This window comes from Carex rostrata, chromosome 7, assembly GCF_964058835.1.
Source record: "Carex rostrata chromosome 7, lpCarRost1.2, whole genome shotgun sequence".
In the NCBI taxonomy this organism is placed as follows: Eukaryota; Viridiplantae; Streptophyta; class Magnoliopsida; order Poales; family Cyperaceae; genus Carex; species Carex rostrata.
This window is the reverse complement of record NC_135924.1, coordinates 2,049,623-2,063,600: the sequence shown is the minus strand read 5'-3', so window position 1 is coordinate 2,063,600 and position 13,978 is coordinate 2,049,623. Positions and strand designations below refer to the sequence as shown.

At 34.9% G+C, this 13,978-nt stretch overlaps 1 protein-coding gene across 2 annotated transcripts; it reads left to right on the top strand.

Moving 5' to 3' along the window:
* Window positions 1-890: 890 nt before the first annotated feature.
* LOC144557477 (putative laccase-9) lies at window positions 891-5,967 on the top strand. Of its 2 annotated transcripts, none has more exons than XM_078306050.1 (5): window positions 891-1,031; window positions 3,641-3,795; window positions 3,904-4,280; window positions 4,461-5,432; window positions 5,701-5,967. In XM_078306050.1, the coding sequence occupies exons 1-5, from the start codon at window positions 924-926 to the stop codon at window positions 5,829-5,831; spliced, it is 1,743 nt and encodes a 580-aa protein (XP_078162176.1). In that variant the 5' UTR covers window positions 891-923; the 3' UTR covers window positions 5,832-5,967. The 2 variants fall into 2 exon arrangements, with proteins under 2 accessions (XP_078162176.1, XP_078162177.1); XM_078306051.1 differs by lacking the exon at window positions 891-1,031 and adding an exon at window positions 3,453-3,540.
* The last annotated feature ends 8,011 nt before the right edge of the window (window positions 5,968-13,978 follow it).

The following is a 13,978-nucleotide window of genomic DNA, read 5'->3' as shown; positions in this document are numbered from 1 at the left end:
AATCGCGTCAAAATCGCCCAAAATTACCCAAAATCGAAATGGTCCGCTATTTTTTTTTGTCAAATCAAATCAAACTGACAAATCAAATCAAATCAAAGTTATCAAGAGTTACGACATCACTTATAAATATATCAAATGTTTTATTTTTTGGCAAATACCCTAAACAAAAAAAAAACTAAAACTTCACAATTGAAAATATTAAGAAAAAATCAGATCTCTAAAAAAAAAAAAAAAAGAGAAAATATCGGACCACCCGTGTCCCTGGAGGTCCGCTATAGAATTGGACTGTCAGCAACCCTAGCGGTTTGGTCATATTTGAAAAGGCTCATATTTTGAGGTTATTTTTGTAAGAAAAATTTTGGGTTATTAATAAAAATGGCCGTTTTTTGTTGTTTGTCATTCATGTGCTTCATTTTTAAATTTTGGTGGATTTTACAAAGCACATGAATGTTTAGTTTAGTGTGCTTAATTTTTCGTCACGGTCCATTGCATTGTATATTTTGTTAAACATGTAAGATTGAAGACAATCTCACAAAAATAATGAATATTACAAATAACTGTCAAATATAATTGGCATTGCGCATATAATTCTTGTGTCAAATTTGACATAAGTTATAATTTATTTATATGTACATCCACAAGTGATGATGTAATATCCTTAATGTTGTTGGAACAATTGAAAGAAAAGGGTTATATTTTTTTTCCTATATTCAAAAATAGAGGCTTGACTATTCTTCGTCTTCAAAAAATAAAATAAAATCTTCCTATAAAAACCATCGATCAATGCATGTTCTCCAAAGCTCACTAAACCAAATTAATATATTATTACTGCTCTAACAGTCTCTTCTGAGGAAGGAAACAACCCAACAAAATATTGAGCAATTAATATTGTTTTTTAAAAAAAAAAAAAAATTTCAAGCACCATGTCTTTTAGTAAGCTTTTCTCGTTATGGCCAATAGTCGTCGGTCTAATGCTATGTTGTTTGTTCTTCATTCCCTGTGGGGCCAAGATTCATCACCATACCTTTGTTGTAAGTGATTTCTCTGCTAAATTTTATAATATTTGCCTTATTTTATCAAAAGGCAACTTTTCAATTTCAAAAACGACAATCCAACTCATGAGCTCATCACGTGAATGTTGGAGTTGAGAGTAGGATCCATTATATATAGGCTTTACCTTAGACTTTAATATACATTGTGGGACTAATTGGCATTATCCACTCGGAATTCGCTCCATTTTCATCTCTAGATCAAGGTAATGGAAATAAATCTGCTACTATCTTAAGGGGATGGAGCGACCATACTATCTTAAGGGGATGGCGCCGGTCGCTGATACGGTTGCTAGCGATTTTTCTTAAAAGAAAAAATTTTAGGAAAAATTGAGTATCAGCGACCGGCGTGCGCACCGGTCGCCATACTGAAGCTCTGATCTATTGTAGTGCAAAATTTCATTTTTTGGGCTGTAAGAATCTCTATAGAAGTTGTTTTTATGCACGAATCTCAAAACAAATGAAAGATTGGATTTAGAATCGTAGGACCCTGCAATCCCCTTAGGATCATAGCAGATTTATTTCCCAAGGCAATATACTTGCGTAAAAGGAAGGAGTGAGGTTATATATGGTACGTGTTTTGCAAAGTACGGATTGGTCCGTATTATTCATTCAATATATCTATTTGTAAAGTTTAAATAGTCAATCTGAACTACTTATAATATAATTTTTATATGAAAATTTACTTGGAGATCATATTTTACAAGTTCTAGATAGGTTAAATATCACTATTTTTGGGTTGTTCAAAATCTTTAATCGGGTGATATTCTACCTATCTAAAAAATAGTAAATAAATTCTACCTATCAATTGTTTGAACTTTTAAACAGATATATAATTAATTCATAGCACAGTATTGTTTCGTTCTATGTAAGTACCGTAACCTCACTCATGTCATCTTATCATGCATATGTTGCATTCTTAGGTGTTGTTTGTCGCCTCTTAAAAATACCTACTTGTAACGTTGCTTGCTCTTTCTTTATCTCTTTTCTTTATTTATTTATTTTTTAAATGAGATCCATGATGAAATAATTTTGGGTTATATTTGTATCGTTGTTTTTTTTTCTTAATATGCTACGTATAAAAACTTGATATGTTAGGTTTAAATACTTCATATACTAGCTTTGAACTTTTTAAAGACTTACACCAACTCTCTTTTTTCCTCCTATCAGTCTTATCTATTTTTCCGACAATCTGTGATTAATTTTGTGAATCCAAAGATACATACATCTTCTACTCGATTTTTAATTTCAAATGAGATCCATAATATAGTATTTTGAGTTATATTCGCGTTGTTGTTTTTCTTTTCTTTTCTTGATAAGTTATATATGTATAAAGATTTGATATGTTAGACTTACAGACTTGATATGCTAGGTTTAAATATTTGCACGAGTAAATTTAAAGACTTGTCTGCATCAATTAGCGTCAGCTATAAATGAACTTGCAGCCTTCTATAAGGCGGTCATGATCAAAAGTAGTTAGAGTTGGAAGATTTGACAGGAAATTGAATCTGCGAGGCAGTTATCGGTTCCTATAAAAGCTTAAAAAAAATTTCTTAGAAAAGTTGATAAAAATTATAAATCATATTTTTCTTAAGGCAAATGCTTCTGTGCATACAAGGGCCTATTTGTAAAATGAACATAGTTTTATTTTCAAAGTTCAAACAGTCGATCCGAACCGTTCAACTTGTCCTCCATATTAATATGTGCTTGGAGACCAAATTTTACATTTTTCTGAATTTTTTTACTATTTATTAAGATGGGTACAAAATTCAATGGTCTGAATTTGATATTTTTTGTACTCATCTTAATAAATAGTAAAAAATTTCAGAAAAATGTAAAATTTGGTCTCCAAGCACATATTAATATGGAGAACAAGATGAACGGTTCGGATCGACTGTTTGAACTTTGAAAATAAAAATATGTTCATTTTACAAATAGGTCCTTGTATGCACAGAAGCATCACTCTTTTCTTAAATATTATGGTAACAAAATGATTTTATTCACATATAGTTCAGTTGAACAAATGTACAATACTTTTATTTTGATTTGATAAATGTACAATGCAATCCATACATACACCCGATTGATAATTATATAGTTATAAAAAAACTGTGTTTGGAACCAAATCAAGTATTAATCAAGTAATTTCAGAGCTTTGCTCTTGTTTTGTATCGCAGTGCCACCATTATATAGCGTCTTTCTCATTTTCCTCAAATTCACTCGTTTCTCGAACTTATACTACATTTCAAATCGAATTCACAATTGCTACATCTCTGACCATCATAAGAGCAACACGAGTTAGACGAGTTTTTGTCAAAATTTTGCTCAGGCGAGGAAATTACTAGAAAACAGGATCGTCTTCGTCCGATTCAAGCTTTGGTTAAAATACACTCGAGCTCTTCCCAAAGGAAACAATGTGAACTTAAATAGTGAAAGAATGGTCAAATATTCTATGATTTTCTGGCAAGTATGCATCACAAACCAACTAGTGGTCGGTATACCAAATCAAAATAATATTTATTTACAACGAAACCAAACTATGAAGTATGAATTTGTAACTAATATACTTCTTCGGTTTTTCCCTTAAACAGATTCAAGAAGCTACCTACACCCGGCTCTGCAATAATACAAAGAGCATTCTAACTATCAATGGTTCATATCCGGGACCCACTATCTCTGCTCGCAAAGGCGACACAGTCTATGTCAAGGTCATCAACAGAGGGAACAAGAACATCACCATCCACTGGTATGTACACATAGTACATACATAAAGAATATGTAATTTGCACTATTAATTAACGAATTATTTCAATACATGCAAGACTAATTACAAGTATTCATCTAATTTCTATAGGCATGGCATAGACCAGCCGAGGGACCCATGGTCAGATGGACCGGAATACATTACACAGTGCCCTATCCAGCCAAGAGCTAACTACACACAACGGATCCAATTGACGGACGAAGAAGGCACGCTCTGGTGGCATGCACATAGTGAATTTGAACGTGCTACTGTTCACGGTGCTATTGTTATTCATCCGAAGCTCGGAACCACCTTCCCCTTCCCCAAACCCCATAAAGAATTCACGTTGATTCTAGGAGAATGGTTTAACAAAAACATAACAGATGTCTACCAATCTGTAGTTGGCAATGGTAGTGTGCAATCCGATCTTTCTGATGCCAACACCATCAATGGACAGCCTGGTGACTTCATGCCATGCTCAGCAAATGGTAATTTATTGTTCCCGGTATAGGAAGTTGTTTATTTATAATATTTCATAAGATGGAGATTCTCTTTGACAATGAGTGTTACTTTATCAATTTAAAAAAAATAGCATCAAAATTTATTATTATTTTTTTAATAAAGTGTTGTATAACTACATATATTTTTCATTTTTATTTTTGTTGCAGAAACTTTTAAGGCACAAGTCGAACAAGGCAAAATGTACCTCCTCCGTGTAATAAATGCAGCCATGGAAAATACATTCTTTTTTGGGGTTTCCGGCCACAATGTAACGGTGGTTGGAACTGACGCCAGCTATACGAAGCCTTACATGAATAAATATATCATGATCACCCCGGGCCAAACGATGGACCTCCTCTTACAGGCCAATCAATTCAAAAACTCTTCTTCCCCATTCCGTTATTACATGATCGCGGCTCTATACTCTGATGAAAGTTCTCAAGCCTTGAAAGATTCGAATGAAGCTGTAGCTATTTTAGAATACAAAACTAATTATTTCTCGCCATCAATAAGACCGGTTTTCACCTCCTTACCAAAGGAAAATGACACTATTGCATCAGCTGCGTTCACTATCGGTCTTCGCTCACTGGCCAGCTCAGATGACCCCGCTGTCGTAACCAAAGCTGTCGATGTCAAAATGTATATCACGTTATCTTTGAATGAACAATTGTGCCCTAAAGGTTACACATGTACTGGTCTAAACGGTAGTAGGCTTGCTGCTAGTATGAACAATGCTAGTTTCCAAAACCCAAAAATTGCTGTGCTAGATGCATATTATAATTCTATTGCCGGTGTGTACACCACTGAGTTCCCTGACCAACCACCGCTCTTCTTCAATTTTACTGATGCACAATATCAAGAGAATGCAAAATTTGTTGATAAATCGACAAAAGTGAAAGTGCTCAAGTATAACACAACCGTGGAGATTGTGTTTCAGGGCACTAACATAGTAGACGGACAGGGTACCCATCCAATACACTTGCACGGCCACCGCTTCTATGTCATTGGAAGAGGAACCGGCAACTTTGACAACACAACAGATCCTCTGAGTTACAACTTGTTCGATCCGCCACATCAGAACACTTTGGGTGTGCCGAAGAACGGTTGGGCAACTATCCGCTTTAGGGCAGCTAATCCAGGTGAGTTTATTATTTTTCCTTTTTTTCCTTTAAATATCAAATTTATTGAATCTTTTTATAGATTTAATTTTGACAACGAAAGGTGTTACACAACTATAATTAATGAGAACGATCTGTTTAGCAATATTTGATTAAATAGTTGATCTGGACTAATTAAGTAGATCAACAAAATTAATTAAAGAGTAGATTAGTTATTGTTACAAATTGTTGTTTTAAGTGTTTTTCAGACACTAATCCTGAACATATTTTGGTTTTGCAATTAAATTAGGAGTTTGGTTCATGCACTGTCACTTTGAAAGACACAATATCTGGGGAATGGATACTGTGTTTATAACAAAGAATGGTAATAGTACAGAGGCAAAAATGCTGCCTCCCCCTGATGACAGGCCTCCTTGCTGATTTTACTCAAGCATTGTATCATTTTTTTTTCAAAGGTAAGTTTGCACTGATTAATTTATTGTATATTAATAAAACAAATAATTTTGAAATATCTTTTCCTCGTTAAAATTATGGTTGGATTTTAATTTGTTATACATTTGTAAATGAATAAACAGATGAATAAAGATTCTTAAGCTGGATTGGAGAACAGGAAGATGCAAGATTTAAAGGAGGTTTTAACAGTTGTCACAAAAATCTAAATCAGAAATTAAGTAGAGTTTATTGTCACTTGGGCTTCTTTTACTTGTACTCCCAATTACTTGTGGTAACTGATTTTAGTTGATTTACTTGAATGGTATACAAGATCCATTGATGAATTGTTGTGTACCATCAAAATATTAATCCATTGATGAATTGTTCTGGCCCAAAATGAAACTCAAGTAAACGGGCAAATTTTGACTTCATACATTTATTATTAGAGAGGATTCAAATGCCTTCATTTTTTGTGCCTCCACTATACCTTCAATTCTAAAACATTAATAACTCAAAATTAAAATTATAAACTTCAAAAATGAAACCGTTAGATGTGATTTATGTTATTTTTTCTATGTCCTCATAAAAAATTATTACATTTCACTTCTATTTATATGTGAATCAATAAGTTAAAAAATTAACATCTAGAATAGTTTTGCAATACTTTTGGAGTTCTGAGCGTACCACAAAATTCTCAATTGAGAATTCATAAAAAATATATGTTTGTTTGTACATAACAAGTGAGGTATTGAATTAATAATTGTCACAAACTATTAAAAGAATGATGACGCAAAGCGGTCCCGATACGATCTTGCCTGTTAAGCTCACATACCGGTTTAGTAGTAAACAGGAGAATATAATGGAAATTTTGGATACAAGAGAAAACAACAAAAATACACTCCAACTTAATTCATTCAAATGACTTGCTGCCTTACAACCAAGATACCCGAACCGATTTATAATCAAACATTACTTAATCCCTAATAAATAATATTAAAAGCTATTTAATTAAAAACCCAAAACTCAGTATTACTTTACCGTCCAAGGCAAAATATACCTAGTCCCTAAGAATAATTATTGAATGCTTTAATTAAAACCACAACTTCAAGATTGCCATGCAAGGCAAATTCCAATACTGCCAGTCAAAATAAATACCAAGAAATCTTTTAATTTTGCCTAGAAGATTGTTCATGGAATTAAATTTCAAGTTGAATGTATAAATCTTTGATTCGGATGGATCTATTGTGGCCATCATTTATGTCCGAATCTGAATCAGACATTTCTTTGATACACACAGCGTCAGGCTCCTCAGGTTGGTTGAAGCTTGACCCCAAGCTTGCACCTTCTTTCGTAGTACTTGTGGACGTGACTAACATTGAACGTGTTAGAGATATGTAAATCATCAGGTAGCTTCACGCAGTAAGCATTTGCTTCAAACTTCTCCAAAATCTCACATGGTCCCTCCTTCCTTTTTTTAAGTTTATGATATTCACCTCGTGGAAAGCATTCTTTCGGCAAATAAACCCAAATTAATTCTCCCACTTCAAGTTGTACGTCACGACGCTTTTCGTCTGCTTTAGCCTTGTATTTAGAATAAGATTGCTCTAATTTTTCACGCATCGTTTTATGTAATTCCCTCAAATCTTCCAGCCTTTCTTCCACATTTTTAACTTTAGACTTTGGCCCTTCAATAGAAAGAGTAGTAGGAGGGCCTCGGGGAATATATATACTCGTACACGATTTTGAAAGGGGCAAATCCCATAGAGCAGTTTAGCGAACAATTATATTCAAACTCAATTTTTGGTAGCAAAGTATCCTAAGATTGAATTTTGATTTGATTTTGTATATTTTTAAATTGATATATTATATATACCTTTTCAAATGTTAATTACAATTTATCTTGGTGTTAATAAAGAGCACTTTTGTAGTGTCTCTAGATTGCAAGATAATAGGGCATTTAAACCTTAATACAACAATCCAATTGAAGGTATTTGGAGCACTCTTGTAGCGTCTCTAGATTGTATGATAATCGAGCATTTACAACCCTAATACAACACTCCAATTAATGGTATTTGGAGCACTCTAGTAATCTCTCCAGATGACAATATAATAGGGCATTTACAACCCTAATACAACACTCGAATTCAATGTGTATGGGGCACTCTAACAGTGTCTCCAGATTGCAAGATAATAGGGCCTTTACAAAACTAATAAAACACTCCAATTGAAGTTGTTTGGAGAATTCTAGTAGTGTCTCCATATTGCAAGATAATAGGAGATTTACAACCCTAATACAACAGTTCATTTGAAGGTGTTTGGAGCACTCTTGTAGTGTGTCCATATTACAAGATAATAGGATATTTACAACCCTAATACAACACTCCAATTGAAGGTGTTTCGAGCACTCCTCTAGAGTCTCTATATAGCAAGATAATAGGGCATTTACAACCCTAATACAACACTCCAATTGAAGGTGTTTGGAGCACTTTAGTTGTGTCCCTATACAACAAGAAAATAAGGCATTTACAACACTAATAAAATACACTAATTGAAGGTGTTTGGAGCACTCTAGTAGTGTCTCAAGATTGCAAGATAACAAGGCAATTACAACCCTAATACAACACTCCAATTGAAGGTGTTTGGAGCACTCTTGTAATGTCTATATATGGCAAGATAATAGGGCATTTACACCCCTAATAGAACACTTCAATTGATGGTGTTTGAAGCACTCCAGTAGTGTCTCCAGATTGCAAGATAATAGTTCATTTACAACCCTAATACAAGACTCCAATTGAAGGTATTTGTAGCACAATAGTAGTGTCTCCAGAATGCATGATAATAAGGCATTTACAACCCTTATACAACACTCCAATTCAAGATCTTTGGAGCACTGTAGTAGTGTCCATATACAACAAGATAATAGGGCATTTACAACCTTAATACAACACTCACATTGAAGGTGTATGGACCACTCTATTAGTGTCTCCAAATAGCATGATAATAGGACATTTAGAACCCTAATACAACACTCCAATTGAAGGTGTTTGGAGCACTCTTGTAGTGTCTCCAAATTGCAAGATAATAGGGCATTTACAACCCTAATACAATAATCCAATTAAAGGTATTTGAAGCACTCTTGTAGTGTCTCCAGATTGCAAGATAATTGGGCATTTACAACCCTAATACAACACTCGAATTGAAGGTGTTTGGAGCACTATTGTTGTGTCTCCATATGGCAAGATAATAGGGCATTAACAACCCTAATACAACACTCCAATTAATGGTGTCTTGAGCACTCTAGTAGTTTCTCCAGATGGCAATATAATACGTCATTTACAACCCTAATACAACACTCGAATTGAATGTGTATGGAGCGCTCTAGCAATGCCTCCAGATTGCAAGATAATATGGCCTTTACAAACCTAATAAAACACTCCAATTGAAGTTGTTTTGAGCACTCTAGTAGTGTCTCCATATTGCAAGATAATAGGACATTTACAACCCTAATACAACAGTTCAATATAAGGTGTTTGCAGCACTCTTATAGTGTGTTCATATTGCAAGATAATAGGGTATTTACAACCCTAATTCAACACTCCAATTGAAGGTCTTTGGAGCACTCTTGTAGTGTCTCTATATAGCAAGATAATAGGGCATTTACAACCCTAATACAACATTGCAATTGATGGTGTTTGAAGCACTTCAGTAGTGTCTCAAGATTGCAAGACAATAGGGCATTTACAACCATAATACAACACTTCAATTGAAGGTGTTTGGAGCACAATAGTAGTGTCTCCAGATTGCAAGATAATAACGCATTTACAACCCTAATACAACACTCCAATGGAAGGTGTTTGGAGCACTGTAGTAGTGTCCCTATACAGCAAGATAATAGGGCATTTACAAGCTTAATACATCACTCACATTGAAGGTGTATGGACCATTCCAGTAGTGTCTCCAGATAGCATGATAATAGGGCATTTATAACACTAAGACAACACTCCAATTGAAGGTGTTTGGAGCACTCTTGTAGTGTCTCCAGATTGCAAGAGATTAGGGCATTTACAACATTAATACAACAATCAAATTAATGGTATTTGGAGCTGTAGGGCGCAGAAAGTTGCACGCATTAGGTTAGCTAATTGTGCGGGTGTATTTTAAAACGAGTGAATGCTCCCGCATGGGTTCGGTGCTCTAGTTCTCCAAAATGATTGTGAGCAAGGCTCCAAACTCGGGGCATTACTCTAACTTCTCTGTGCTTTCCTCCTGGTTCACCCTTGTGGCGGTACTTACGTTCATGATCAGTCCAACGGGGTTTTATTATTTCGATTGTGGGCACATTTAACTCGCGACGGGCGCAAGCCCCCGCCATTAATTTTATCAGAAAGACCTTTCGAGTCAAACTGTCCTCATGTATTATGGGATTTATGCCTATTGGTGGTGAACTAAGTAATGGGGCTAAAAAGGGCTCATGTATTGTCATTTCTGTGGTCATGTGGTTGGTTCTCGTTCATTTTTGGTCATCTATGTTGTCATGTGTATGTGAATATTGCATATGGTCATATGTATGAATCTATGTTTACAACATGTGTCATTTATTTGAGAAATCATGATGTTTATGTGAGAAGGTGTATTTTGGTCATTTTATAATGTTATAAAACTTTGTACATGTTGTCATTTTGATCATGATATGAGATATATAATGTCCTTTGAGAATTTTATAAGTTTATTATGAAATTGTGACATTTTAATTGTGAGGATGGTATTTTGGTCATTTCATATTATGGCTGAAGCTTGAAAATATTTGGATTTGATTCAGGATGGTAGAGAATTTAATTTGGAGTCATTCGGGACTGGTTTGAGTCGATTTGGACTTAAAACGAAGAAATTATGGCCAAAAAGGACTGAAGTTTATACACTTCCAGGGACCTACTTGTAAATTTTCAAAGACCTCTCTACCAATTTTGGACAGACAGAGGGATTCATATGCAAAAGGGGTTCTATTTAATCATATTTAGTCTTTGAGATTGGCATTGGGCCTTTAAGATTTGTGTCTAGGCCTTTCAGACGTGCACAAGTCATTGGATCAAAGTTATTGGGCTTCTATGCATTAACGAGTGTATTGGACATTTGATAAATGTGCAAGGTTCTGGATCTTTGACAGGGTGCTTTAAGATTCGAATATGACATGTGGACCCCTCCATGTCAGGGATCCGTTGATCAGGTTTGAATATAATCCTTTAGATCTTCTCCATTTGCTTTAAGATCTGCACACCAACTTCAAAGATCATGTTATATAGGTAACAGACCATGGTTATCGTCTGATAAGCCGGGTATGGCCGATTTCGGCCACAGCGGCGTCGGATAAACACATGAGTGTGGTCGTCTCGTGATAAGGAGCGCATTGGTACCCTTGGCGGCGGCTGAGGTTCACCGGAGATGTTGGTACGTGCTTGAACAGTAGCTATCGGTACCCATGAAGGCTTAAATAGATTTTCATCGATTTCATTGTAATTTCCTTCGATAAACTAGTCATTTGGAGTCAAAGAAGGGTATAGAGACTAAAAGGAGCATCAATTTGTCATTTAATTGAGCTTTAAGCATAACTTGGATTTATTGGTTTCGGTTCCAATACCGACTTGGTACCATTGATAGGTATAGAGATGCTAGGGCTGGTTCAAGAGCTCAGAGGCTATTATTTGACTATTTCAAAGAGGTGTTGACATTTCACAAGGATCAATTCGGATTGGTTTCATTCCTGACTATATCCATCGTGAAGAATACATATAATTTCAATCCTTTTTGATCCAATTCCTCATGGATACTATACATAAGCTATTTTTTTTTTACTTTACAGGATCATAGATAAGTATATCAAGGGCATGTGTATCAATTTTTTACCATTTTAGGGAATTTATTTATATTTTTCACAATTCATTTACTAGTGGGGGTATAGCAGGTCATTTTGTCAGAATATTTGGTATTTTCTCACTTTTAAAATGTGAACTTTGAAAAAATCATATAAAATCGAAATAAAATAAAAAAAATGCAAAGTTTGAGTCTATTTCATGTATCTTTTTGTGCTCTACATGATGGTATAATTATTTTTGTCATTTGAACAAAGCATCAGTTCAGACATACTGCTTTACCAACAGAGGTCAGATCAAGGTATTTTAATGCATTGCACTACCCTAATAGTACTTCTCATGTAATTTGTTGCTGAGTACAAGCCCAACAATGTGCAATGGGCTGCCAGAGGAAGTTACATGGACTGGTATGGGTCTGGTTTGGTTCGGAACAGGTGTTTCAAGGACTCCAAGGCCATTGTTTTGTACTAGTTGAAGGAAAAAGATCAAAATTAAAGGTTCAAACTTTGTAAATCATCATTTCAATATACACATAGGCTGTCAGAGCCTGTATTTTTGTAGATAGGTCCCTGCCTTCTTAAAAATCATTTTATATTGCTCTTTTCATCAAGATTTTGACATGATCATTAGGATATCATGGTGTTGAGAATATGAGTGACTCAAATCAGTACACACTGATGCCTACTCACATCTTTTAAACTCCATCCTTCAATATATACACATTAGTTCACATTTTTTCCCTTTTGCTTCATGCAATCCAGTGCATATGGCTTGTCCTTAGCCTTGCAATGGGATTCAAGGTCACTAGTGTGCAACATGGGTCCATTTTAGTTAAAGAAACAGTAAGGGAAGCTAGCTGGCTCAACCTTATTGCTTCTATTATATATATGTATATTTTTATTCCTTAATCTTTTAATTAAATGATTTTAAACAATGCAATACAAGGGAAAATCAGCTGACTCAACCCTTATATTATCATGATCTCAAACATTTAATTTAGAGATTAAAGATTTTAATTAAAAGATGAAAGGTCAAAAGTGTCAAGAAAAGGAAAAGAAAGAAAAAAGGGAAGTTTTAATCATTAAGCTCCATACCATGGCATGGAGCTCTCTTCCTTATGCTTCAAAATAGCAAGATTATTAATAAAGAGATCAAGGCAATGCACACTAAACTAACAGAAAAATATGCAAGAAAATAAAGATCTTTCAAAACAACTTTATTCACCAAGGGAGTTAATACATCATACAGTTATCAAGGCTCTTTCTATATTGAATTGTACCTATTAACTGGGAGGGAGTAGAAGAAAGCACAAGCTTGAGTATGAACTATGAGAGAGAGAGAGAATCAAGCTATGAACTTGAGTGTATGTATGTATGTATCTAACCCTATGGAGGCAGTGTATGCTTGTATCTATCTGTCTGTTGAGCTTCATTCATCATGTATATATAGCCTATGGAGCTGGAGAGGTCTAGGGTTCAGCATGGCCTATGCTGGTATGATCCTCACCCTCATTTTTCATTCAATTTGGTTTCAATGCTTGTGATTCATCCTTGGCCTTCAATACATCATTTGCAGGGGTGAAAACTAATGGGAATAAGCCATGTTGGCAGTCCAGGAGGAAGTATATGCATAGCCCTTGATTTCATGCATTAAAGGGCTCAGATTCAGTATGTATTGATTCATGCTCTTCATGTATGCTTAAAAAGATATTCTTATATATTGTCTTCATGTGGAGGTGTCAGAATAGGTGTAAATAAAGCCAATTTAGGCTCAGGGGCATCAGTTAGGGCAGTAGTGCCATGTGCATTAAGTGAGACTGGTGTATCATGCACCAGAATAGCATAGTCATCATTTGGTCTTTAAAATTGCACCAGAGTGCATGTATAACATATCATTAACATGCCTTAAGGCACATCATACCATTCCAGCTATCAATTTCACATATGGGATCAATTACACCTATCTTTCGCATGACCAATGGTGTCAGTATCCTATTCGGGTTCAATTTTTTTATATCTTCTTAAACAAAGCATTGAAGGACCTCATTAGACCCTCAGCGACTCCATTTAAACACTCAGAGAGTATTGATTAGCTTTCTTTATTCCCAATTTCATGAACCCTATAATTTGGGTGTTCTGATTTCAGGCTATTCGAGCCATTTTCTTTCCAAATTGATTGTTCAAAGACCATCATTTATAGGTGAGAGATCATATTGTCTTCTCAATTTTATAGTTTTAGTTTTGGTTCTTCCTATTCGGCGCTCTCCAT